This window comes from Apis cerana, linkage group LG6, assembly GCF_029169275.1.
Source record: "Apis cerana isolate GH-2021 linkage group LG6, AcerK_1.0, whole genome shotgun sequence".
In the NCBI taxonomy this organism is placed as follows: domain Eukaryota; kingdom Metazoa; phylum Arthropoda; class Insecta; order Hymenoptera; family Apidae; genus Apis; species Apis cerana.
The window spans coordinates 13164949-13189542 of record NC_083857.1 but is presented as its reverse complement, the minus strand read 5'-3'; the positions used below and the strand labels follow the sequence as shown (position 1 = coordinate 13189542).

Sequence of the window (24594 nt, the reverse complement as noted above, 5' to 3'; positions counted from 1 at the left end):
TCTTTTGTCCTTTCTATAGCTTGAAACTTTATTTTAGAATTATGTTTATTATAATATAATTACATGATATATGTAAGCACTGCATTTAATATTTACTAATTGATTGTTGTAAACAATGCTTTAACTTACTTAATGTCTTTTTCATATTTTTAATAAAACAAATAATCTATTATTTACTTATAAATCTGTTTTCATTTTACGTTATTTTAAAAATTATTAAAAAAATTTTATTAATGTACTGTATTAATAAAAAATAATACTATAAAATTAACCTCAATTTCATTTTTTAATATATAAATAAAATAATAGTATGATTATTATAAATTTATTAAAATTAGTATATTTTATCAGTATATTTTGATGATGAAACAATGGATGTTGCTACTCCAACACCTCAAGATCTACAAAGAAAACTATACTTTCTAGTGGAACAACTTCAACACATGGCTGGTGAACTTCCTCCAAAATATCAAATGCGTCTTCCATATGAACTATTATCTGGTTTAGCTAATTCTTTATTAAATGATACAATATTTGAAATTGTTAAGGGATTAATGGAAATACAGCATGTTACAGAAAAACATCTTTTTCAACAACGTCTTCAATTATTAAATCAACAAAAAATTGAAATGCAAGAATCATTATCATCAATATCTACAGATGAAGAAAGAATATCAATAAAAACAGCATTACATAAAAAACACAAAGAAGAACTTAAACAAATGGATATGAAATTAGTTTTACAATTGGACCAAAAAGTAGCAGATCAACAAAGTATTTTAGAAAAGGCTGGTGTACCTGGTTTTTATGTTACAAACAATCCAATGGAAATTCAAGTACAAATGAGATTATGTGACTTTATCATTAGACTAAGTAAAATGGAAGTTCCAAGTTAATATACAATTTATAAAACATACATAAGGATTTTTTCAATTATTTTTAAATAAATTTTTAAATTGTATGATTTTTATTATAATTATTTATTTCAACAAATTGTACAATAGTTCAATTAATATAGTGTCTTTTTTTGTACAGTAGCACCTTTTTAAAATAATTTCTTTTTATCCTATAAATAATTTAATTCCTAGTAATTTGTTTTTATCATATAAATAATTTAAAAAACAATGTAATTGTGTTAATAGTTTTTTTTTATATAAGGATATTAATAAATATCTATTTGTAAGAAACATTATTCTTTTAATTAAGACTTTTAGTCTTTGTTGTTTTCTATGAATTATATACATAGTTTTTATTTCTGTAGCAAACAGCACTGTACAATGCAGAATAATCTGCATATAAACAAGTCTTACATTATATCATAAATGTTCTGTTGCTATTATTATTGAATATATGATAATAATAAAGAATATTATTTTGTATATAAAATATTTTTTTAATAAATTGTTTATTAAAAAAAAGATATAAATATATTTTGACAGTAATAATGATATTCTTGATAATTTTTAATTCATTTTGATATTAAAAAAAAATATATCATTCATTAATGAAATTGAAATTAAAATGAAATGAATTCGTGAGATTTTCAATTTTTTCTTTCAAAATTAAATAAATTATTACTCTACATTTTTATTTCTATGATACTATATAAAACAATATGTCAAAATAGATTCAATTATTTTTAAATCTAATTCTTTTAAATGGATCATGCACACAAAGTCGTACAGCAATCAACCTTTAAAATGCCTTTAAGTACTTAATCCTCTTAAATACAATTCAGTCGATATTTTTACTCAAAAGTGGTGCGGTTTGCGGTGGTGAAATATCAAGATCTAAGCTTTTTTGATGATGAACAGTACTAGTTTTTTTCTGTGGTGTAAAGCATATACGATATACATCTTCGAAAGTCGAAGCAAAATGAACTTCTAAACCATCCGTAATATATTTAGGAAGATCATTATAATCTTTTTTATTTTCTTCAGGTAGAATTACACAGTTTACACCAACTCGTTTTGCCTTAAAAAAAAAGAAAAAAAAAAGAAAATATATATGTTAAATAATGATTATTATATAAAAAAATATAATAAAATATTTATTTTATTTATACTTACAGCAATTGTTTTTTCTTTAATACCGCCAACAGGAAGAACTCTACCCATGAGACTAAGTTCACCAGTCATTGCAACATTTTGTCTAATTGGTTGATTTTTTGCAAGCGAAATGAATGCTATTGCGATAGTAATACCTGCGCTGGGACCATCTTTTGGAGTAGCACCTTCAGGTACGTGCAAATGCAAATGAGAATCGATCAAAAAACTATTAGATGGATCTTCCTGATTCAAAAAGTTTCTTGCAACTGTCATCGCTATATGAATAGATTCTTTCATCACGTCACCTAAATGACCGGTGAATTCTAAAGTACCTTCCGATTTTTTGCCGGTAGAAGGTTTTCTAATTCTTGTTTCAATAAACAAAGTAGAACCTCCCATAGCTGTCCATGCAAGACCCATAACGACTCCAGGAGGTGTAATTTCATACATTCTGTCATGTGTAAATACAGGTTTTCCAACAAATTCGTGTAAATTGTCCATAGTTACATCTACCTTTTCCGCTTCTTTCTTAACAACTTTGAATGCAACTTTTCGATGAACTTTCTCTATATGTTTTTGAAGACTTCTTACTCCCGATTCCCGACAGTAAGATTTAATTAATGCGTGAAGTGCGTTATCATTTATATTGATCTGTCCATTATTGAGACCTGAATCATTCATCGCTTGCGGTACTAAATACTGTTTAGCAATTGCAAGTTTTTCTTCTGCGACGTAACCTGACATATCTATCATTTCCATACGATCTCTTAAAGGTTCTGGAATTGTATCAATCACATTCGCAGTGCAAATGAAAAGCACTTTTGATAAATCAACGGGGACATCTAAGTAATGATCTAAAAAGTTTGCATTTTGTTCTGGATCTAACATTTCTAAAAGAGCTGATGCTGGATCACCTTGGTGTCCTCTAAAAAAAGAAAAAATATATGTATATACATAAAATATAATATTTTACTATAATATTTATTAATAATTACATACTTTCCAATCTTATCAACTTCATCGATAAGAACGAGCGGATTTTCAGTCTTGGTTTTTTTTAAACATTGAATAATTTTACCAGGCATAGCACCTACATAAGTTCTTCTATGACCTTTGATTTCTGCTACATCTGTCATTCCACCAACACTAAATCTGAAATACTCTCTGTTAAGTGCACGAGAAATTGATTTAGCTATTGATGTTTTTCCAACACCTGGTGGACCATGAAAACATAATATTTTTCCTTGTGTCGAACCTTTTAATTGACTGACAGCAATAAATTCTGAAAATAAAACAATAAAAAGTATATAAATAGATTTTAATATATATATCATAAATTATAGTTAATTATTTATTTATTAAATATTCAATTACCTAAAATTCGTTTTTTTATATCTTCCATTCCATAATGGTCTTTATCCAAAATTTCAATTGCTTGCTGAAGATTTAAATTTTCCGTACTAGTTACACCCCATGGCATGGACGTAAGCCAATCCAAGTAATTTCTTGTCACACTGGAAATAAAATTAAACTACCAAATTAAAAAATTAGTTAAATTATTTAAATTAAAAATAATATTTCGTTTAATATTGTAAATATTGAATGAAATTTTTTTACATATAAATTATAAAATTAAAAAACATACTTAAATTCGCTACTGTGACTTTCTAAGAAATTTAATTTGTTTAATTCTTCTTCAAGCACATCCATTACTGTTTTTGGAACTGTTTTTTCTCTTATACGTTCTCTATATTTTTCTCCTATAGCATCTTTATCATCTTTTTCAAGTCCCAGTTCTTTTTTAATAACTTTTAATTGTTCATGAAGAATGTATTTTCTATGTTGCTGTTTGACTTTTTCTTCAACTTCTCTACCAATTTTTTGTTGAAGTTTACTTAATTCATATTCTTTTTTTAAAAGTGCCAATGATAATCTTAATCTTTTCAAAATCTATAAATAAAGTTACTTAAAAGATGTTTTAATTATTTAAAAAATTAATTATAAATACTTATAAATATATAAAAATATATTATAAATATATAATATATAATATATAATATTTATAAATACAATAACTTACATCCATTTCTTCTAATACTTGTTGTAATTCTTGTGCATCTGCTCCTGTCAAAGCTGCACCCAGATCACTTAAATAAACTGGATTATCTACAACTCTCTGTCCTTGATGTAACATTTGTTGCAAAGACTCACGGTATAATGGATTCATACTTATTATATCTCTAATAGTTTTTATTAATTCTTGTGTCAAAGCCTGTATATTAAATCAATTTTTCTTATAATAAAATTGAAATCAAATTAAAAATCTTAATACAAAATGATAAATTGATAATACAAAATGATAAAAGTAAATTTAAAAATGACAATTTTTTAAAGAATTATAAATAATGAATATGCAAAGTTCATATTACCATTATATAATTTATCAACAATTTATTTTTCAAATATTAAAACTTATTATATTTCTTTTTAATTATTTTGCAATAAATTAATAAATTTGACATTCTTATAATATAGATTTATGCTTTTGTTATAGCTTAAGATTTATTATAGAATTATATCTAATAGAAATTTTATTTTTGATATCAACATTACAACAAACTTTTTCAAGAATCAAATAACATATTGATATTATTATCTTGGTGAAATTTTTATTATTTTTATTTATTATATTCATATTATAAATTATTTCATAAAAATTGTTAATTGTATAATTTAATGTTGATAAAAAGTTGAATAATTTTATTGGATACAACTCATAAATCTTAAGCAATAGCAAATGTAAATCAATAAATAATTACAATAAATAAATATATATAATATGCTATTCCATTGCTATTTCAAGCTTTTTTCCAATGTATACATATATTTAATGTTATGCCATGTGTCATTATGCATTCGTCTAATAATCTTTGCATCTGTTTTTTTTTTATGTTTTTCATCAAACAAGAACAATTAAATATGAAATCAATTTTTAATAACTTTAAGCTTTATAATTTGAATCTACAAGACTAATATATAAGATTAATCTATAATCTATAAGACAATATTTATAAGACTAAAATTTTATTTATTCCTTTCTGTTTTGTTATGAAAACTTCTATAAATGTGGGATTTTTTATCAGTATTAGATGTGTGTTTCTAGAAATATTAATACGTTACAATTATAATATATAAATAATTCATACATAATTTTGAATTTATTTATTCATTTGAAATAATAAATATATAGTATCTGATGTTGATAGAAAATCTCTTAAATAGAAATAAGATGTATTTTAATCTAAATTATTTATTATATATATCTAGATGCATTATTTTATATTTATAATTTAAATTTAAAATAGCCAGAAGAATGAGTCAAATTTTTGTTACCATTTTTTCTATAATTCGAATATATATCATAACATATCAGAAACGAATTGAATCAGAAATCATTTGATATTGTTTTTTTTTCTTTTAAAATTTATTTCTATTAAAATTGTCTTAAACAATATGGGAAACATAAAATAACATAAGCCTTATTTCTATTTTTTTGCATTTTAATCATGTAGACATCCATGAAAGCATGGAAACTAATTTTTTTGCTCAATGTATAATTACTATTTATTAAATAAATGAAATGTAAAAATCAATATTATCTGAGACTATAGATTTTTAATTAAATTATAAATTGCATAACATATTAAGCAGACAAAATTTTATTTTAAATTGAAAAATTATTAATCTTCCTATAAAATTTCTATATATCAAATTTTTCTTTGAGAGATCTTTTTTTATTTGAAAATTTCAATAACTTCTATAAACCAAAGATTTTTAATGTTTTTTTTTAAAATTCGATTCTATTATATAATGTCAACTTATAAGTCTTAGATAAAAAATATTATTTAAATTCACCTTAATTTCTTCAGTTTGTCTAAATTTCTCATGGGTGATATTTACAACTTCTACCATTAACAAAGGTTGAGTGTTAGTTTGTGCTGTAGAATCTGTTGGAGGATTAATTTTTTCTTCAACTTTTTCCTGCAATCCTTCTGTCATCTTATTTTCTGATATATTAATTTCCTCAATTTTCTGTATTTTATCTTGTTCTGGCACTTTGTTTTCTGTTTTTTTACGAATTAATGACCTACGGCTTGGTTTGCCACCAGAAATTGAATCGTCTACAGGGACGTGAATTGTTGCATTTAATAGGGGAAACGTCAATTTCATTTCTGTGTAGTAGTAGTATTTATATAAATATTAAAAATTATTTGAAAAAATGTAATTAAATAAATATTATAATTTAATTTTTTATGTTTAAGCAAGAATTAAAAAAAAAATATTTAATAAGTAAAAAAAATTTATTTGTTTCATTTCTACTTTGTTTTAATATAAATTATAAATAGATAAAAAATTATTAGATAATATATTATTATAAAAAATTATTAGATATTATAATTATAATATATATATATATATAATATATTATACATGACAACTATATTTTGAAATATATATATAAATAATAAAAAAAAATTAATGAATAAAATTAAAATATTTTAGAAAAAACTAGAACCAATTCTTGATTTAATTGTTTTATTTTGTACATGAAAATGTCAAAATGATTATATATAAAAATATAAATATGATTGATTTTTTTAAATAGAATATTATGTTTTGGAATATGTATGATTTATATAATCTAAATATAATCCATTTGATAGATTTAATAAATATAATAATTCAATATCAATTAAGTAGATATATAAAAAAAGAATTTATAAAAAATTCTTGACATTTAACCAACTTATTTTTTTAATATTTTAAAATATTTAATATTTTAAAACTTTTTAGTTTTATTAAATTTAAATTTATAATATTTGTAAAAATATTTAGTTGTCAAGCTTTATACATTTATATACATAAATATTTAAATAAATTTAAATACTTACCATGAGTAGGTTTTGGAAGTTCTTCTAAAATTTGACCAACAATCTTAATTCTTCTATGTGCCATTACAACTAACCTTAATCGATTTCCTAAATCTTGTACTTCATGTATCTGTGCAAATGTTCCAACAGAGTAAATATCATCTAAATTTTGTACAATCTCTGCTTCGTTTCTACCAAAATGATTAAGTTCGAACATAAAAATTATATATTTATACTTTATTTATATTTATATGTTTAGCACTTACTCTTCTAATTTTTTTAAAAATATTCCAACATATGGTTGATTTAGTTTGACTTTTCTGCGAATTAAATCCATGAGAATTGGATTACTAAGTTCTATGAGTTTTATAAATCTTGGAAATACTGGATTTCTATTAATTGCTATAACAGGAACATGAGGCCATACTTCAGGCACAACAACTGTGGCTGGTAATGAAGCTGGATCTCCAATATCATCTTCATTACTTCCACTACAAAAAAAAATATATTTATTTAAGATGGAATTAAGCATATTATAAATTTAAAATAAAATTTTCTTTGAATTATAATCATATATGAAAATTATAATTAGTAATTTAAAATTATTTTCTTTAAAAATATGAATGTATTTTATTTAAAAAATTAAAAAAATATAATAAGAACAATTTACAATATTTATAATAAGAAAACTTACTTAGGTGAATCTTTATCATTGAATCGTTTTGTAGCAAATGATCTAATCGAAATAATGGCCGCAGTTTGTCGACGACTATGGATATTTCTGGTAAACGTTCCATGATCATTAAATTTTATTCTTTTAAATTGTGGTCGTATATGCACCGACAACTCTTTATAATCTGATTGATGATTTCTGCAGAATGATCGAACATTCGTCATACGAAGCCGAAAAATAGACAAAATCTTGAAATTCACCGCTGTCATAAAACGCATCGTTCCACATTCACAATCTCGATTTTAATGAAACGCATAAACGTCTTATCCAATGCTTTGATCTACTTGAAACTTTTTACAGGTTATAATTCTACTCTAGCACACACTGATCAGTCTGATGAAACTTTGCTAACCTAGGAGAAATTAATTATACATCAATCAGCTGTTGTATACATTCCGAATATAATTGTAAATATTGAATTGATAGTTGTATTCGTGCGAAAATTCATATTTTCATATTTTATTAAATTTTAATGAAACAGGTAATAATGTAAAAAAAATGTGATATTCGTTTGTTGCTTAGTGCAAATAGCGATATATTCTTTTATATATTTCAATTTTACATGTGTAATGTGAATTTTTACGAATCGATATAAATTTTGAAATATATGAATATTGTAAAAAAGATACTACTAGCGCAGTTGACTTTTAAGATAAAACTAATTATAAATATAAGAAATAATAATAATGCAATAATATAAAAAAAAAATAATAATAAATTTTTTTTTCGTAAAAATATTATTAAAGAAGATATATTATTAAAGCAAAATATTATTTTTCCTATTTTTTTATTTTTATATTTATATAATTATATAAATATGTAAATATATATATAATATATATATATATATATATATATATATATATATTATATATATATATAATAATTATATATAATATATATAATTATATATATTATATTATATATTATATATATTATTTGATATATATATAAAATAATTATTTAATTATATTTAAAAATATTTTAATTAGGTTTTAATTAAATATTCATTATCATATTACTATGCGATATGCAATCTGACTTTTGACTCATGTTATTTTTAAATATTGGATCTATTAGAAATAACCAATCAAAGTCATACTTTTTTTAAGAAAATATGCATTTTCGTTTTATCTCTACATAGTATATGCAAATTGTAAGTAGTATTAAAATATATAATAATATTACTGATATGATTAATAAAGAAAATCATGTAATGGATTTAAAAAAACTAAGTTCAAGTAATTAAAATTTTAATTTATAATTTTGATTGTAATTAATACATGTAAAATTTAATTTAATTTTATAAAATTAAATTTTATTTTCATACTTGATTATAGGAATCATATGTTCCGATAATATTACTAGATACAATTTAAATAAGAAATCAAATGCTTCAACCATTGCATTTATAGATGATGATCAATTTTTTAAAAAAATGGAATTAGAAATTGATAAAAAACGAATATTGTAAGAAAAATTTTATTATTTCATATATTCTATATTTCAGTTATAATTTTTAATTATTTTTTTAAATTTAGACATTCTAAAGAAAATCATATACCAAATACTAATTATTATAATATAAATTTAGTAAAAAAAAAAAGATCAATAATTGATGAAGAAACTAAAAATATTATTAAACGATTTAAAAAGGATACAAATCATACAAATATTATACAATCATTACATAACAAACAATTTAATCATATTAACAATATTATGAAAGAAAAACCTAATATATTACCAAATTTTAATAATAAAAATATTATGCAATATACAAATTTATTATCTTCTAATATCTTAGATAAAAATTTCAGGTACATTTTAATAAAAATTAAATATTTTAAACAATAAATAATGCATATTTATATATGTATTTATATAATTTATTCTTAATTATTTTATATTTTTTTTATATAATAATGTTAAGAAATATTTTAATAATTTGTACAGTATTATATTAAATATATTGAATATCCCAAAAAAACATTCATTAAATGAAAATAACCATTCCTAAAATAATTTTCTTTTTGCAAAAACTTTTGTTAATAAGTTATTATCAAAAAACTGATCAATTATGCGTAGCTTTAGTCGAATCATAGTAGTATAGGTTATATACTACCATGAGATCGTTAACAGAGTACAAATATATGTCAAAAGAAAGTGTGTTGAATATAACAAATATTTCTTTTATCAATAAAAAATTATATTGAATTATATTGAACAATAAAAAAAATAAAATAAAATAATAATCTGTATACTATGATATTTAACATACTTTTTTCGACATATGTTACTTCGACTTATGTAATGCCAATTTTATTTCCAGTTAACGAATGTTTCTAAATTTTTATATATGACATCTTATATATATGATATTAATCGTAAAAATAATAATAATTTACAACGATAATTATTTTATATGAAAAATATTTTATATATGTCTATGAAATATTTCATGAAATTTATTGGAATTAATCATTTTTTTTTCTTTTTTTTTTATTATATATTTTAATTATTAAAATCCTCTTCTCCATAATATGTATAGTATATATATTTATAATATATTCATTCATTCTTTCTTTTTTATTATTTAGAGTTTTAGAGTTTCTATAGTATAATAAAATTTTAGAGTTTCTATTATTATATATATAAAAAACATATATAATTTTTGCTTTTGTTGATAATATAAAATAACTTTTGTTAATAATTTTAGCTATCATTTTTATATTAATATGATTATATTAATAAAATTAAATATGATATATTAATAAAATGGGAAATTTTTATATATTATAATTCAGATAATTCTATAATTTCAGAATTCCTGCTAATAAATACGTATTTGAAATGACTTCGAAATTACATACAAATGTATTACCATTATTTGAAGATGAAACAGCTGTTCTTCACAAGCAATATAAAGAATCATTGTTTTATGGAATGTTCCTCACTCCACCAGATAATAATTCAATTAAAGATAATACAAATTAGTAAATTTAATATAATAGTATTAAATTATTATTTTAATATTTAACAATTATTATTAGAAATAAAACTAACAATTATTATTTTTTTTTATTAAATAAATAAATAAATAAAGATTCTAATTTTAAATATGTTCTAAATTTAAAATAGATAATGTCAAATTTTATTAAATTATATATGTAAATATAATTAATAATAAAAATATATTTATATATTTATACAATATACTTCAATTATTATAGTTTATAATTTATTTTAATATTGCAATATTTACATATTGTATATAATTATTTATATAAAATATATATGAAAATATTTTATTTTATATTGATAAAATTAACAAATTTGTAATAAATTATAAATAATAATTGCCAATGATATAAAAGATTTTAAATGCATGCACGTTATTGGTTTATTTGTTTGATATGAATCACTGCGTTCAAATCCAATTCAAAGTAACTTGAAATTCGTAACTTATACTTAGAATTAATAATCTTAAAAATTAGATTAAGATTTATACAATTTAACTGTACATTAAATTGGAAAATTTAATAATATTTCCCATTACTTCATTTTCTTTAACTTAACCTAAATTATTATATCTTTAACCAACGATTAATTATTATAAGAATAAAACTAAATAAATATTTAAAACGATTGATGAAACATCTTTTTCTTAAGTGTATTTAAATATGCTAATAATTTTAATAATTAAATTTAAATTTTAATGATATAAACAAAATAATTATTTTTTAAATAAATATAATGTAATTATTAATTTAAAACAATGAGTGAATTTAAATTACATCATTTAGTGGTTGAATTAATTGGATTACTTGGGTAAGTAAAGATTAAATATTTCATATTAATATTTTATAAATTTTTGATTAACAAATATATAAATTTTATTTTGATTCATTAATTGCGTATTTTGTTCTCAAATTAGATGTTATAATATAAAATTTTATCACTTCACTAAATGATTATTTTTTTTAATTAGATCATCTTCTGCACCGGAAAAACATGTAGAAAAATTACAAAAAGAAGGAATTCCAACAAGTGCAAGTGCTTTAACTATAGTTGCATCACAAAGTTCTGTTCGTAACTTGGCAAAAAATTCTCCTGTTCCTGAATTATTTCTACAAAAATATGAAGAATTAAAAGCAAAAAAGTAAATGTTATTATAAATGGTATATATAAGTTTAATATAAAATAAATATTATTAAAATATATAATTAATATATTCTTTTTATAGAGTAGATTTATTAGGTTTATTCATTCAAGTATTAGAATTGATATCTGAAGATAAAGAATTAAAGAGTTATTTGACTAAAGAAGCATCAGCTTTAACATCAATTTCTACAAAAAATGCTGCTATTACTACAGAGGATTTACCACAGGTTTTTTTCTGTTTTTTTATATTATAAATATAATATTAATTTAGTAACTATTTAATTTATAATTATGTTTTAAAAAATTTAATTATTAAATAAATTATACATATTTGATAATTTTATCAATTTAAAAATATTTTTATAATAAAATTAAAAATATATTAAAATTTACTTTTTATAAATTATAAAAGAATGTTAAATTTTATAATTTTTTTTAATTTATTAAATTATATTATATTATATTATATACAATATAGATATGTAAGAATGTAATTAAAGCTGCAGTTGAAGGAGAAAAGAAATTAAATAAACAAGTATGTGCAATTTCAAAAAAGATAGAACCATCTGTAATAAAACATAATTGGGTTCATGAAAGACCTAGAATAACATGGGACTTTTATAATGAACTAAATGTGATGCCATGTCAAAGTAAATATTATTTTAAATTTATATAAAGAATTAGTATAATTAATTTATTAAAAATAAAATATTTGTAGAAGTCGTACCAATAGTTTCTCAAGAATCTATTCTACTTTGGGATATTTTATATTGCTTGAAAGGTATAGATGGAATTTATATTGTTTCTGAACCTTTAACAAGTCCATATGCAATGAAAACATTCAATATATCTCCAGATGTTTGTAAGAATAATAGATTATATTTTTAATTTTTTTCATAATTAAATGTATAATTTATAAAATAATTTTTTTTTAAATCATTTTTAGGTATATCTTATAAACAATTGACACAACAGATATTACCTCTTGCATCTCACTATTCTATGACAGCTAGATTTGTGGAAGAAAAAGTTTTACCAGAAGATGGTCAAGTAAATCATGCTCTGAGAGAAGCCATAAAAACTTTGTTAAAAGATTATTTAGTATGTATAATAATATAATATATTTATATTAAAATTAATATATTTATATTTATTTTGATAAAATTGTGATTAAATTGTTTATAAAATATAAAATAATTCAATATTTAAAATTTTTTAGTTATTTGTTGTACAATTGGAAATGGAACATGTACGGGGTAAATTAAATTTGCAAAAATTATGGTTCTATATTCAACCAACTATGATAGCAATGACTATTCTTTTTCAAATTACATCAACTATATGTAAGGTCAGTTTTGATTTCTTATATTTTTTTATATTTAAATACAACAATGATATATGAAAAAAGTACTTTATTTTAGGCTAATGCAAAAGGTGGAAAAGTACTTAGTCTTTTGCACGAACAAGCAAATAATATTAGTGGAGAAGCAAAATTTAGAGAATTATGTTTGTTTCTTATACAAGCAGCAAGTGTTCCATATATGCAAATGTTAGAAAAATGGGTATATAAAGGAGTGATATGTGATCCATATGAAGAAGTAAAGCTAGAATAATATTTAAAGAAATAATATATTATAATTTCATTTAAAAAAAATATACCAATAAATTTTTGTATGATTTTTAGTTTTTTGTGGAAGATAATGAATTAATTCATAGAGAGGAATTACCTATAGATTATTCTGCAGATTATTGGGAAAAAAGATATACCATGAGATCAGAGAGAACTCCTACATTTCTTAATGAACAAGCACAAACAATTTTAAGAACTGGAAAATATTTCAATGTTATTAGACAATGTGGTATGTAATATTATTATATAAAAATTGAAATTAAGATAAATCTTAAAAATATAATTATATAAAGGTAAGACAGTTCAATGGGGAAAACAAGAACCTCTGATTTATCAACAACAAGGACAAAAATATATAACTGCTATTGATAGAGCATATTCTGAAGCAGCAAAGACTTTATTAGAAGTCCTTATCCATGAAAATGATTTAATGGGTCGACTTCGTAGTCTGAAAAATTATTTTCTTCTTGCACAAGGAGATTTTGTAGTAAGTTTATACAAAATATTTCATTGAAAGATTACATAACATAGAAATACATGATATTATATAATTTTAGGTTCAATTTATGAATCTTTGCGAAACTGAATTAAATAAAAATATGTATGATATTGTTATTCATCGGCTAGCATCTCTTCTTGAAGTTGCGTTACGTATGTCTACTGCAGATTCAGATCCATATAAAGATGATCTAAAACCAGAACTTTTACCATATGATTTACAATTTCAAATGTTTAGGATACTTTCTATTCAAACTAGAGAAGAGAAAGGTACATCTTATTAATATATTTACGTAATTAATTTAAAAAAAATGTTAAATAATTTATTTTAACGAATATAACATTCGTTAAAATAACTGCAAAAAATATACTTTTAATAAAGATATAAATTAAAAGCATATTTTATTATTAAAATTGGAAAAATTTCATCAAAGTAAAAATAGATATTAAATTGAATTTTTTTTCATTTTTTAAATTTTTCAATTTTTAAAGAAATTTGTATTTTTTATTTTAACTTTTATTAATATATTAATTAATGCAATTTCAAAGCTTCTTATGAAAATTAAATATTTTAAAAAATTATTGACAAATTATATATATTAATAAATAAATTAATTAAATAAATTTAATATTTGGTATAGTTATAATATTATATATATATAACTATATATAATATAACTATATAATTATATATAATATTATAATAAATATATATATTATAGTTATAATAGTTATAATATTATGTAATCACTATATGATTTTAAATGAAAAAAAAATAATGTGCCTATATTTTTTTTTATTTTATAATAATAGAATATTTTTATGCTTATTTTAATTAAATTATTTAATTCTTATTTTATTTTATTTGCATATACAATTTTATAATAAAAATTTTTGTTTTAGAATATAGTTTCCAGACTGATAAAATCTTAACTGGTTTGGATGCATTTGTATTTAATTATGATGTTAAATGGCCTGTTTCTTTAATATTGAATAGAAAAGCAATAGCTTGTTATCAAATGCTATTCAGACATTTATTTTATTGCAAATATATCGAAAGACGTTTATGCAGGTTGTTAACTTTCCATTTATTAAAAATTTCTGTCTTATAATTTAAATGTTTTTATAATTTAAAAATACTATACATAATAATAAAATATTTTATTATTTTATATTTTATATTTTATTTTTTGATTTTTTTAGAGTATGGGTGAGCAATAAAATTGCTAAAACTTTTACTCATAATGTAGCAATGTCGTATAGGCAAGCATTTTCATTAAGACAACGAATGCTTGATTGTATTCAACATTTAGCATATTATATGATGGTTGAAGTTATAGAACCAAATTGGCTTACATTTATAAATAAAATGAACAAGGTATGTATATATATGTAATGAAGTTCTTCTGTAAAATATAATTTTAATTCAAATTTGAAATTTTTCATTAAAATACATATTTTTTTTTCAATGATAATTATTTATCATTGAAAATATATATATATACATATATATATTACTTTTAGAATTGATTTTATTTGTTGATTATATTTATTTATTTATTTGTATTGATTATATTTATATATTAGTTTTATCTATATAATGAAAAATTTAAATTGAATATATAGGTCAGTAATGTGGATGATGTTCTAAGTGTGCATCAAGATTTACAAGATAGTTATTTGAAGGAATGCATGTTAACAGATCCTGATCTTCTTGGCTGCATAACAGGCATTTGTGCTGCTTGCCTTGAGTTCTGTAACTTTATGGAGGTAGGTATTACAATATTCATGTATAAAATATATAAATATATGAAAAATAATTCTAAATTATTATATAATATATATAATATATATATAAAATATAATCAAAATAATTTGACTAAGTTGCATTTTTTATTTTAATTCAAATTCTTTCAAATCTTTATTATTCAATCAATACCTGTTAAAAATAAAATTATTGAATAGAAATAAATATAACAAAATGGATCTGAATGATATCTTTATTATTAATGTATAATTGTCACATAATGTTTTAATTTAATAAATTCTATAATAAGCATTTTTAATAAACATAACACTGAAAAAAGTAGTTTTGTGTGTAGTAAATTGAATTTTAATATTTTACTAATGTTAAGCGTATGAGCCCATACTACATTGACGCCGAATTAACGTCCATGATTGGTGCCTATCAGGAAGATGTCTATGATTCTGAGGTATATCCCCAAAATTATAACTTCGCTTCCTTGCATCTATGTAGTATTAATATCATGAAGCTTTCTTTTTAGTAAAAAAAAAAAAAATGAATCATCTTAATCAATATGACATATAAAAATTAAATTCGTATGATATATTGACACAATATAAATTGATACAAAAACTTCAACTTTTTTATTTAAATCTTTCTAATAAAGAAAAAAATAAATCTAAATTTTTTGTATTTGAAAATTTTTTAACAATATAAATAAATGAATAAATTTGATTTTTATTAATATGTTTGATTTTAAATTATTAATATTAATAATAAATTATCTACTTTATTATTTATCAAATTTAATTATTTATAAATATAATTGTTATTTACAATTATTATTTATAACTGTTATTATTATTATTTATAATTTTTTTTCATATATAATGTTATGTAATAAGATAATAAGATAATATTATATATGAACTCATATTATTAATTACTATTAACTCATATTATCATCATAATAACAGTAATAAAATTTTATTATTATTACTGTTTAAAAATTTTTTTATTATTTCATTTATTTATTTATTTATTATTACTTGATTATAAAGTTTAAAAAATTTTAAATATTTATATTTATCCAATTAAATATTGGTGAATAAATATTATATCATAAATTTATTATATCATAAATTATATCATAAATATATTTTTTATTATTCTATGAAATGGCAAAAAAAATTATAAAATTTATATTATATTATTTCAGTGACAAGATAATTAAATATTTGATGGGTTTTATGTACACATATATCTTATCTATACATATATATTATAATATATCTTATATTAAAATTTTCTATATTAAAATTTTATTTTAATTAAAACTTAATATATAAATTTAATAAATTTGACTTCATAAATGATATATATTATATTTCATTAATTGATAATAATAAATTGCATGCTTATTAAATATATATTATATTATATTAAATATATTTTTATATTAAATATATAATTATATATTTAAAATAATATAAATTTTACAATATATATTAAATTTATATTATATTTATAAGATAAAAAACAATTATTTCTCTATATTAATTGCATGCAAATCAAATATTATAGTTGTAATATATTTCTGAATATATATTTTTTTTAATAAAAATAATATGTTATTATCCCTTAATATTAAAAATTATGAAAATACAAGCATGGTATCTTATTATGAATTATAAATTTTTATTATAAAATAACATTTATAGTGAAAAAATTTTCGTTTCTTTTTTCAGTATTTTTATTTTCAATTACAGGTATATTAAATTTAAAATATATTTACTTTTCAAATAATAATAAATTTTATGAATTTCTTTGAAATATAATTGTTCATTTATATTTCTATTCATTTATATTTTTTATAATAAATGCTTCTTAATTTTAGTTCCAAAAAATTTGGTATATTTATTTAATTAAAATATAAAATTAATAGCTATATATTTCATTCATTTATTAGGATGAAGATGGCGATACATCTAAAGAGAATGCAGCCAGTTTTGAAGAAACAATTATATCGCTGGATGAAAAATTTACTCAAGTATTAATTCGTCTTTTAGATAGAATATGTAATCTAGGATATGATAATAATAATGAAAAACTTCTTAACGTTTTTTGTAGGTAAGTTATAAATATTTATTTTAAAAATTGATCCATAAAATGCAGTATTAAAGCAAAATAAAATTTTTCTAAAAAAAAAAAAGTAAAACAAAATGTTTTTGAGAAAATCAATCAAATCAAAATTAAATTTTAAAAAATTAAATTTTGAAAATTATTTTTTTCTTTTTTTGAATTTATTATCTTATTTATATGAATTATAAATATTAAATAGAAGAAAGATTTTTTTATTTTGAAATTTGTTTTCTTGTTTTAAATAAAAATATTGTTTACTTTATTTCGTACAATCTGCATCTTTTATATTTTATTATTAATTCATTTAAATATTAAATATCTATCATCATCTATCTTACAAATTTGATGTCTTAAATGAGAATTTAAAATTATTAAATTTAATAATCATCGTAACTGAGTTTTAATTTTATTGTAATTTATCCAATATTGATGTTATCAATTTAAAAAATAATTTATAAGTCAAAAAGATATTTTATATCTTTAAATAATAAGAAAGAGAGATAATTAAAAAATGATATTTATAAGTGATATTTTATCATGTTAAAAAAATATATTTCTATTTCTTATTTCAATATCTATTTTGCAATTAATTCAAATCTTAGTATTTAAAATCAATTTTTAAAATCAATTTTCTCAAAAATGTTTATTAAAAATCAAACTAATAATCTAATAATGCTACATTTTATGAAATATTCAGTATATTTTTTATATAAAACAAAAATAAAATTTTTAATATTATTATTAAATTTTATTTTTTCAATTAGGTTAGATTTCAATTTATTTTATACCGATATTTTAATAAAACGTGGGAGAGAAAAAACAATACAAGAAGATATTTCTGGTTAACTATTACTCATTAGAAGAATACATATAACCATAAATTGTAATTTTAGCTTATGATTAATTATTGTAAATTAAAATTATAATATTATAATTATGCAATATGATGTCGGTTAAAAAAATTTATGATCAAATAACATATGTTAGATCTATTTATATTTATATTCTATGTTATATTTATATAATAATATTCTAATTTATAAAATCAATTTCATATTCAATAATTACTAATTAATATAAAAAATTTATAAACAAATTTTATGTAATCATATGTTAAACATTTTATTTAAATTATCTAAATTCACCTGAAATTTCTTTAAAATCATAAATTTCTAAAATAATGATATTTTGTATATTAAAAAATAAAATGTATTTTATAAATATAAAAAATATAAAATAATTCACAATATTCACGTTAAGATATTTATATAATTTTAATTCTATATAGAAACATATTTTATATATAATATAAAATTATTATGTTATAATAATAATATAAAAATTTTATACAATAAATTTATTATTTAATGAATATTATATATTAATAACAATAAACAATTAAATTTCATTTATAAATTTATCTGTGATAATTAATTAATAATTTCTTTTATTATTTATATAAAAAATAGATTTATTAATTATAAAATGAATTATTTATATACAACATATATAAAAGTATTAATATATTTGAAAAATCAATTCTAAATATTAAAATTAATATAAAAATTATTATATAAAAATATTATTTGAACTTTATTTATTAAGTTATAATACATTTTATATATAACAATTTGATTTTGTACTAAATAAAATAAGATAGAGATAAAATGAAACAAATTTCTGATATAATGATTCAAAGATTAATGATTTAATAAAATTAAACAACATTACTTATAATTTTTTCCCTCTAACTATTTTCACATGTTATTAAATATTGTATTAAATAGTAATATATTAAATGGCTTTAGACATTAAATATAATACCAAGTATATTTTTTTCATAACTTATTTATTTCAGTCTTAATATTAACCTCTATAACAAAAATTTAGAAATTATTTTATATATATATATATATAATTATATAAAATTATATTATTAAATAATTTTTTTTAATAAAAATATTACAATAATGTTAAATAAAACTAGTATAAAAGTATAATACTTTCAATAATTATAGCATGGGTAGAAATTTAATTATTCAATCACAGTTGTAACAAAATTAAAAAATGAAAGAATATGACATTTTAATTTTCATGTTCTAGAATATTACAATTATTATTTTCAATTTTATTTTTTATAGAATTCAAAGTAATCTCTATTGTCACGAATCTTTTTTCCAATTTTTCTAATTCATTAAATATTTTTTCACTATCCGATTCTTGACCTTTTTTCATCAGAATATCTTTAGCCTGTTTAATAATATCTGGATCCATTTTAAAGGTAGGAATCATCTTATTTTGAGAATTTTTATTTAATTCTACTTTATCGTATAATTTATTTTTATAAGTTTCCAAGCTGTCATACGATATCACACTCAGTTTTCCATTATTTAAATAGTTCGGAAAAAGGAGAATTTTCTGAATAAGAAACGCTAATGGATTATATCTCCAGCCATACAAAAGATTGCAACAAATTAAACAATATGATCCATGTGTAAAAGGTGCTTGAATAATCACATTTTCAATATAAGCAAGAATTCGTATTCTGGAAATTAATCCTACCAATTCTGCCTTTTCAAGAATATTCACAGTATCGCTGACTGCTAAACCATTTAGTAAATTAAACAATACTATTGCGATAAGGAAGACAAAGAGAATAAAAACAAAATGACTAAGAATAGGATGCGAAACAAAGGGAATATCATTAGCGTCGAATTCTCCAGTGAGCATGATAATAGTCTTGAATAACGAGTGCCCAGGATCTGGAAAATTTTCATTACCGCCATCTTTAAAAAGAACGAAGAAAGCCAGTGCAAAAGCTAAAATAAGAAATGCATAAAGAAACAAAAAACGCATGAAGTTGAAAAACACTGTTTTAAACATCTCAATACCAGTGGACATTCGAGGATGCTTGCCAATCAAAATTACTAATTCCCAGGCAGATAATAATATTGTAACGGCTGCGACTTGTGTAGTAGCGCCAGTTAGAATAGAAAATCCAAGTATTATTAATGTCATTTCGATCCAGTTTTCCAAACATGACATATAATGACATGGCGAAGAGAATAATTGAAGAATTTCTCTAAATGCGAGTAATGCTGTCACAATGCCAGTAAATATTTGTAAAATATAGATCGAAATTGAATTTTTTATTTCTCCGTTCATCTGTTCACTCGAATTCGTCGACATTTGTGTATCTTTCATGTAAGTAATTTGCAGAATATAGATGTTTAACAAAAGATAAAATAAAATGTAAAATGCAAAGTTTAGATACAATATGTATCTTATTCGATGCCATTTGAGATATAAAAAAGATGACAATAAAGGATGTTTTAACAAGTGTTTCAAACTATTATTGCTAGCAATATATTGGAAAATATCCATTTCTCGTTTTTCTTGATTTTTAAAATTTTTTTGTTGATTTATTATGTACGAATTATCGTGAGGCATTAAACATTTGTAATCAAATTCAATTGTATATTCGTTCGTTCGCTCTTTTCTAGCTACTATGCAGTCGTCAAAATATTGAGATAAAGTAGATATAGAAATATCAGCAACTGGTGGAATGCCGAAATTATTCATGTGACCGATATAGCTTCCTTTTTCGAGTAACAATGTCACCGCCTCGCGACAATCAGCTTTTGCTGCATAATGAAGTGGAGTATTTCCTTTGCCTATATAAAAGTTTTTTATAGTTTATTATTTTAAAATTTAAAAATTCCAATGAAGTTAATTTTAATACTATAAATATATTAAGATAAAGCGATTTAAAATTTTTTTATTTATTTCTAATACAAAATATTTTTTGATATATTTTTTATGATATAATATATAAAAAAATTATTTTTATATATTACAATTTAATACAAATATGTAACACTTACCATCTATGCATCGAACATCCACATCTTCTCTTTCCAAGATTAGATTGAAACATTCCAAACGATCATTCATATCTTCCGATCCTCTTTTATGTGGTATATTGAGTTCTATGCAAGCATTTAATAACAAATCGCTTTTAATTTCAATATCAGTTTCCAATATCCGTCGAAGAATGTATGGTGAACCTCGTTGAATTGCTAAATTTGCAGCCTTTTCTAAGTTACATTTAATTTCTTTTGTTCTTTCTAACAAAAGAATGATTGCTTCTTTGAAATTTTTTTGAACGGCCATTTCAATCAATTTTTCTATATCATTGTTTAATACATCATTTTGAACGATTTTTAGACATCTTAAGAAATTCACCTCATCATTGGCATTTAAATAATACTTCAAATCATGAATATTTACATTTTGTTTCTCGATAGGAGGCAATAAAATATTCGGTATTTTTTTTTGTAATATTTGCCTAGTAGTTTGGTTGTTAAAATCTTTATAAGTATCTAAATTCAAAGCGTGTTTAGTTTTTTCTAAAATTAGATTCACCATATTTCTATAATCCTTCATAGCTGCTATATGTAAAGCTGTTAAACCTTTGTTATTGGGAATATTAGGACTAGCGCCTTTTTCTAGAAGCAACGATGCACATTTTAGATCATTCTTCTTCACCGCCATGTGCAAAGCTGTTTGTTGTACAACCTCCAGATTTGGATTTATCGTGGGTTCATCCAATAATATACTAAGGACATCCGCATGGCCATTTTCGGTAGCAAAGTGAATTGGTCCACGATTATGGACTTCATTGATCCTGTTCACCTTCGCCCCTTTTTCCAATAGAAATTTTACGAACTCTGAAAGGCCATTCTTGCAAGCGATATCCAAGCAAGTTTCATTCGATTGATTTGGATAAGCGTAGTTTATATTAATGATAAATGGTTGTTTCTTCAAATTTTGCTCAACAAGACATTTGAAATGTCTAAAATTTTTTGTTCGTAAATAATCTAAGAGTAACTTATATATTTCCTTGGTTCCTTTAGTTTGAGATTTTATAGAATTTGTAGTATAATCGTGCAAAAGATGCATTTGTAAGGTTTCATCCTTAAGATCCATATTCGAGTCTGAAAATAATTATTAAAATATTAAAAAATTTTCATTTTCAAACTTTGGAAAATTGAAAAATTTTAAATATTTTTTAATTTTAATATGTAATAAAATATTAATAAATTTTATATGAAATTATATATTAGATTTGGAATAAAATATACTATTTGATATCTGGTAAGTATAACGAATCATCATGATATATTTTTAGCAATGATGTCATTAATGTATACTTATATTGTTGATAAAGCAATTAAATATTATATCATATTACATTTTTGTAAACACTTATTTAAGAAAACTATCTCTATATTATAATATAAGAAATTAATAATTTTTAAATAATTTAGAAAAAACATATTTTATTCAATATTTTTAATATGCTACATATTCTATTTATTAAATAAATTCAAATATAAATTCAATTATAACATCTTAAAATACGAAGCAAATACGTATTTATCATGCATGGAAGTAAAAATATTGTCCGGATGCGTTTCCTGTCATTAGCATTAATTCAAATTCAGACAAACGAGAAACGTTGACAACGATGCCATTGAATTCCTTGATCATTAAATAATCCATGTAATAATATTAAAAGTTACAAGCTTTGTTATCTATGATATAATATCAAATGTCATCGTGAAACGATGAATAAAGATAGTTATCATTGTTATAATATTCTGAGTTAATAATTAAAATATTTTCACTTAGCTATATCAGTTAATGTATATTAATTATTTATTTACGTTTTATTAATTGTTTTACGCCTCAAAAAGAAAATGAGTATGTAATCAAATAAATGATAAGCGATGTCTTTCCTTATTGAATCAATCGATAATTTCTTATAACATAACTTTATGAAAGAATAAAATGAATTTAAATCATTATAATAATCATTATTTTTAAATGGAATATTTTTATTGAAATTATATATACTGATATATATTAATATTTTTATATATTAAAGTATATATATTATATATATTAAAATTAAAATTAATATACTAAAATTATATATACTATATATATATATATATTATATAATGATGAATGATTAAAAAAGAAAGGAAATTTACATTATTATATATCTTAATTTTTATTTTAAATTAAATTTATTAATAATTTAAAATCATTGATTATGTGTTTCATTTATTTTATTTGATATATATAATATTTATTTATAAATATAATTTGTAATTTTATGCTATATAAATTTATTTATGAATTTAGTATTAAAATTTCTTTATTCTAATATCAAATGACGCACCTTTAGTTATAATTTATGAAGAATTCACTTTATATAAATAAATATATTAAATTATAGTTTGAATTTTGATATATGAACAGATTAAGAGATGGACATAATGAATTTTATTGAACACTTTCTATAAATTAAGATAAAAATATACACTTAAAATAATGCAAAGATAATGCAAAGAAAATGTAAATCCCTTAACTTGTACTGAACTTGTCATACAGATAACTTGTCATACTATAACTTGTAGAAGCTGCTTTGCTGACCAGTTCTGTGGTGGAAGGTGATGTCAGCGGTTAAAGAGAGGGGAATGATAAAGTGTCAAGCAGACAGAATTTAAGTGGTATTTCTTCTAACAACGAACAATGTATATTTTTCATCAAATGAATTGAAAATTAAATGTTAAAAAAATATTAAAATAAAAATAATTTTAATATATATATGTGTAGTTAAATTTCATTTATAT

General features: G+C 20.4%; 4 protein-coding genes across 13 annotated transcripts; 2 read left to right on the top strand and 2 right to left on the bottom strand.

The window, feature by feature from the left end:
• Positions 1-371: 371 nt before the first annotated feature.
• LOC107994139 (gonadal protein gdl) lies at positions 372-1037 on the top strand. The gene has a single exon (XM_017050913.3). It carries the CDS (start codon positions 372-374, stop codon positions 894-896), a length of 525 nt encoding a protein of 174 aa, XP_016906402.1. The 3' UTR covers positions 897-1037.
• On the bottom strand, positions 962-7930 carry LOC107994137 (lon protease homolog, mitochondrial). Of its 2 annotated transcripts, none has more exons than XM_017050905.3 (10): positions 7674-7930; positions 7246-7470; positions 7001-7170; positions 5964-6280; positions 4129-4320; positions 3694-3998; positions 3423-3562; positions 3048-3330; positions 2070-2973; positions 962-1974 (listed from the first exon to the last, which is right to left on the bottom strand). In XM_017050905.3, the coding sequence occupies exons 1-10, from the start codon at positions 7928-7930 to the stop codon at positions 1735-1737; spliced, it is 3033 nt and encodes a 1010-aa protein (XP_016906394.1). In that variant the 3' UTR covers positions 962-1734. The 2 variants fall into 2 exon arrangements, with proteins under 2 accessions (XP_016906394.1, XP_016906397.1); XM_017050908.3 differs by having other exon boundaries at positions 5964-6229.
• Positions 7931-8050: 120 nt separating this feature from the next.
• LOC107994080 (gamma-tubulin complex component 2-like) lies at positions 8051-24566 on the top strand. Of its 8 annotated transcripts, none has more exons than XM_062076515.1 (20): positions 8733-8868; positions 9053-9182; positions 9254-9532; positions 10538-11543; positions 11704-11874; positions 11959-12103; positions 12355-12526; positions 12595-12738; positions 12823-12977; positions 13096-13224; positions 13298-13474; positions 13561-13735; positions 13800-13993; positions 14064-14274; positions 14908-15076; positions 15208-15382; positions 15631-15774; positions 16140-16217; positions 17718-17878; positions 18655-19310. In XM_062076515.1, the coding sequence occupies exons 4-20, from the start codon at positions 11491-11493 to the stop codon at positions 18734-18736; spliced, it is 2535 nt and encodes an 844-aa protein (XP_061932499.1). In that variant the 5' UTR covers positions 8733-8868; positions 9053-9182; positions 9254-9532; positions 10538-11490; the 3' UTR covers positions 18737-19310. The 8 variants fall into 8 exon arrangements, with proteins under 8 accessions (XP_061932501.1, XP_061932502.1, XP_061932499.1 ...); XM_062076520.1 differs by lacking the exon at positions 18655-19310 and adding an exon at positions 24379-24566 and having other exon boundaries at positions 8842-8953; XM_062076514.1 differs by having other exon boundaries at positions 8843-8953.
• LOC107994171 (transient receptor potential cation channel protein painless) lies at positions 19463-24381 on the bottom strand. Of its 2 annotated transcripts, XM_062076513.1 has the most exons (4): positions 24141-24381; positions 21775-22887; positions 20782-21564; positions 19463-20709 (listed from the first exon to the last, which is right to left on the bottom strand). In XM_062076513.1, the coding sequence occupies exons 2-4, from the start codon at positions 22877-22879 to the stop codon at positions 19976-19978; spliced, it is 2622 nt and encodes an 873-aa protein (XP_061932497.1). In that variant the 5' UTR covers positions 22880-22887; positions 24141-24381; the 3' UTR covers positions 19463-19975. The 2 variants fall into 2 exon arrangements, with proteins under 2 accessions (XP_061932497.1, XP_016906446.1); XM_017050957.3 differs by having other exon boundaries at positions 19463-21564; positions 24141-24380.
• Positions 24567-24594: the final 28 nt, after the last annotated feature.

Bases quoted from the DNA above. Each gene is read 5' to 3' on its own strand.
- LOC107994080 (XM_062076517.1), top strand. From the start codon at position 11,491: ATGAGTGAATTTAAATTACATCATTTAGTGGTTGAATTAATTGGATTA. The intron at 11,875-11,958 runs GTAAATGTTATT...TTCTTTTTATAG, and splicing joins GAAGAATTAAAAGCAAAAAA to AGTAGATTTATTAGGTTTAT. The intron at 12,739-12,822 runs GTAAGAATAATA...AATCATTTTTAG, and splicing joins CAATATATCTCCAGATGTTT to GTATATCTTATAAACAATTG.
- LOC107994171 (XM_017050957.3), bottom strand. From the start codon at position 22,879: ATGGATCTTAAGGATGAAACCTTACAAATGCATCTTTTGCACGATTAT. The intron at 21,565-21,774 runs GTAAGTGTTACA...ACTTTTATATAG, and splicing joins GGATGTTCGATGCATAGATG to GCAAAGGAAATACTCCACTT.
- LOC107994137 (XM_017050905.3), bottom strand. From the start codon at position 7,930: ATGCGTTTTATGACAGCGGTGAATTTCAAGATTTTGTCTATTTTTCGG. The intron at 7,471-7,673 runs GTAAGTTTTCTT...TTTTTTTTGTAG, and splicing joins AATGATAAAGATTCACCTAA to TGGAAGTAATGAAGATGATA. The intron at 2,974-3,047 runs GTATGTAATTAT...TTCTTTTTTTAG, and splicing joins GAAGTTGATAAGATTGGAAA to AGGACACCAAGGTGATCCAG.
- LOC107994139 (XM_017050913.3), top strand. From the start codon at position 372: ATGGATGTTGCTACTCCAACACCTCAAGATCTACAAAGAAAACTATAC.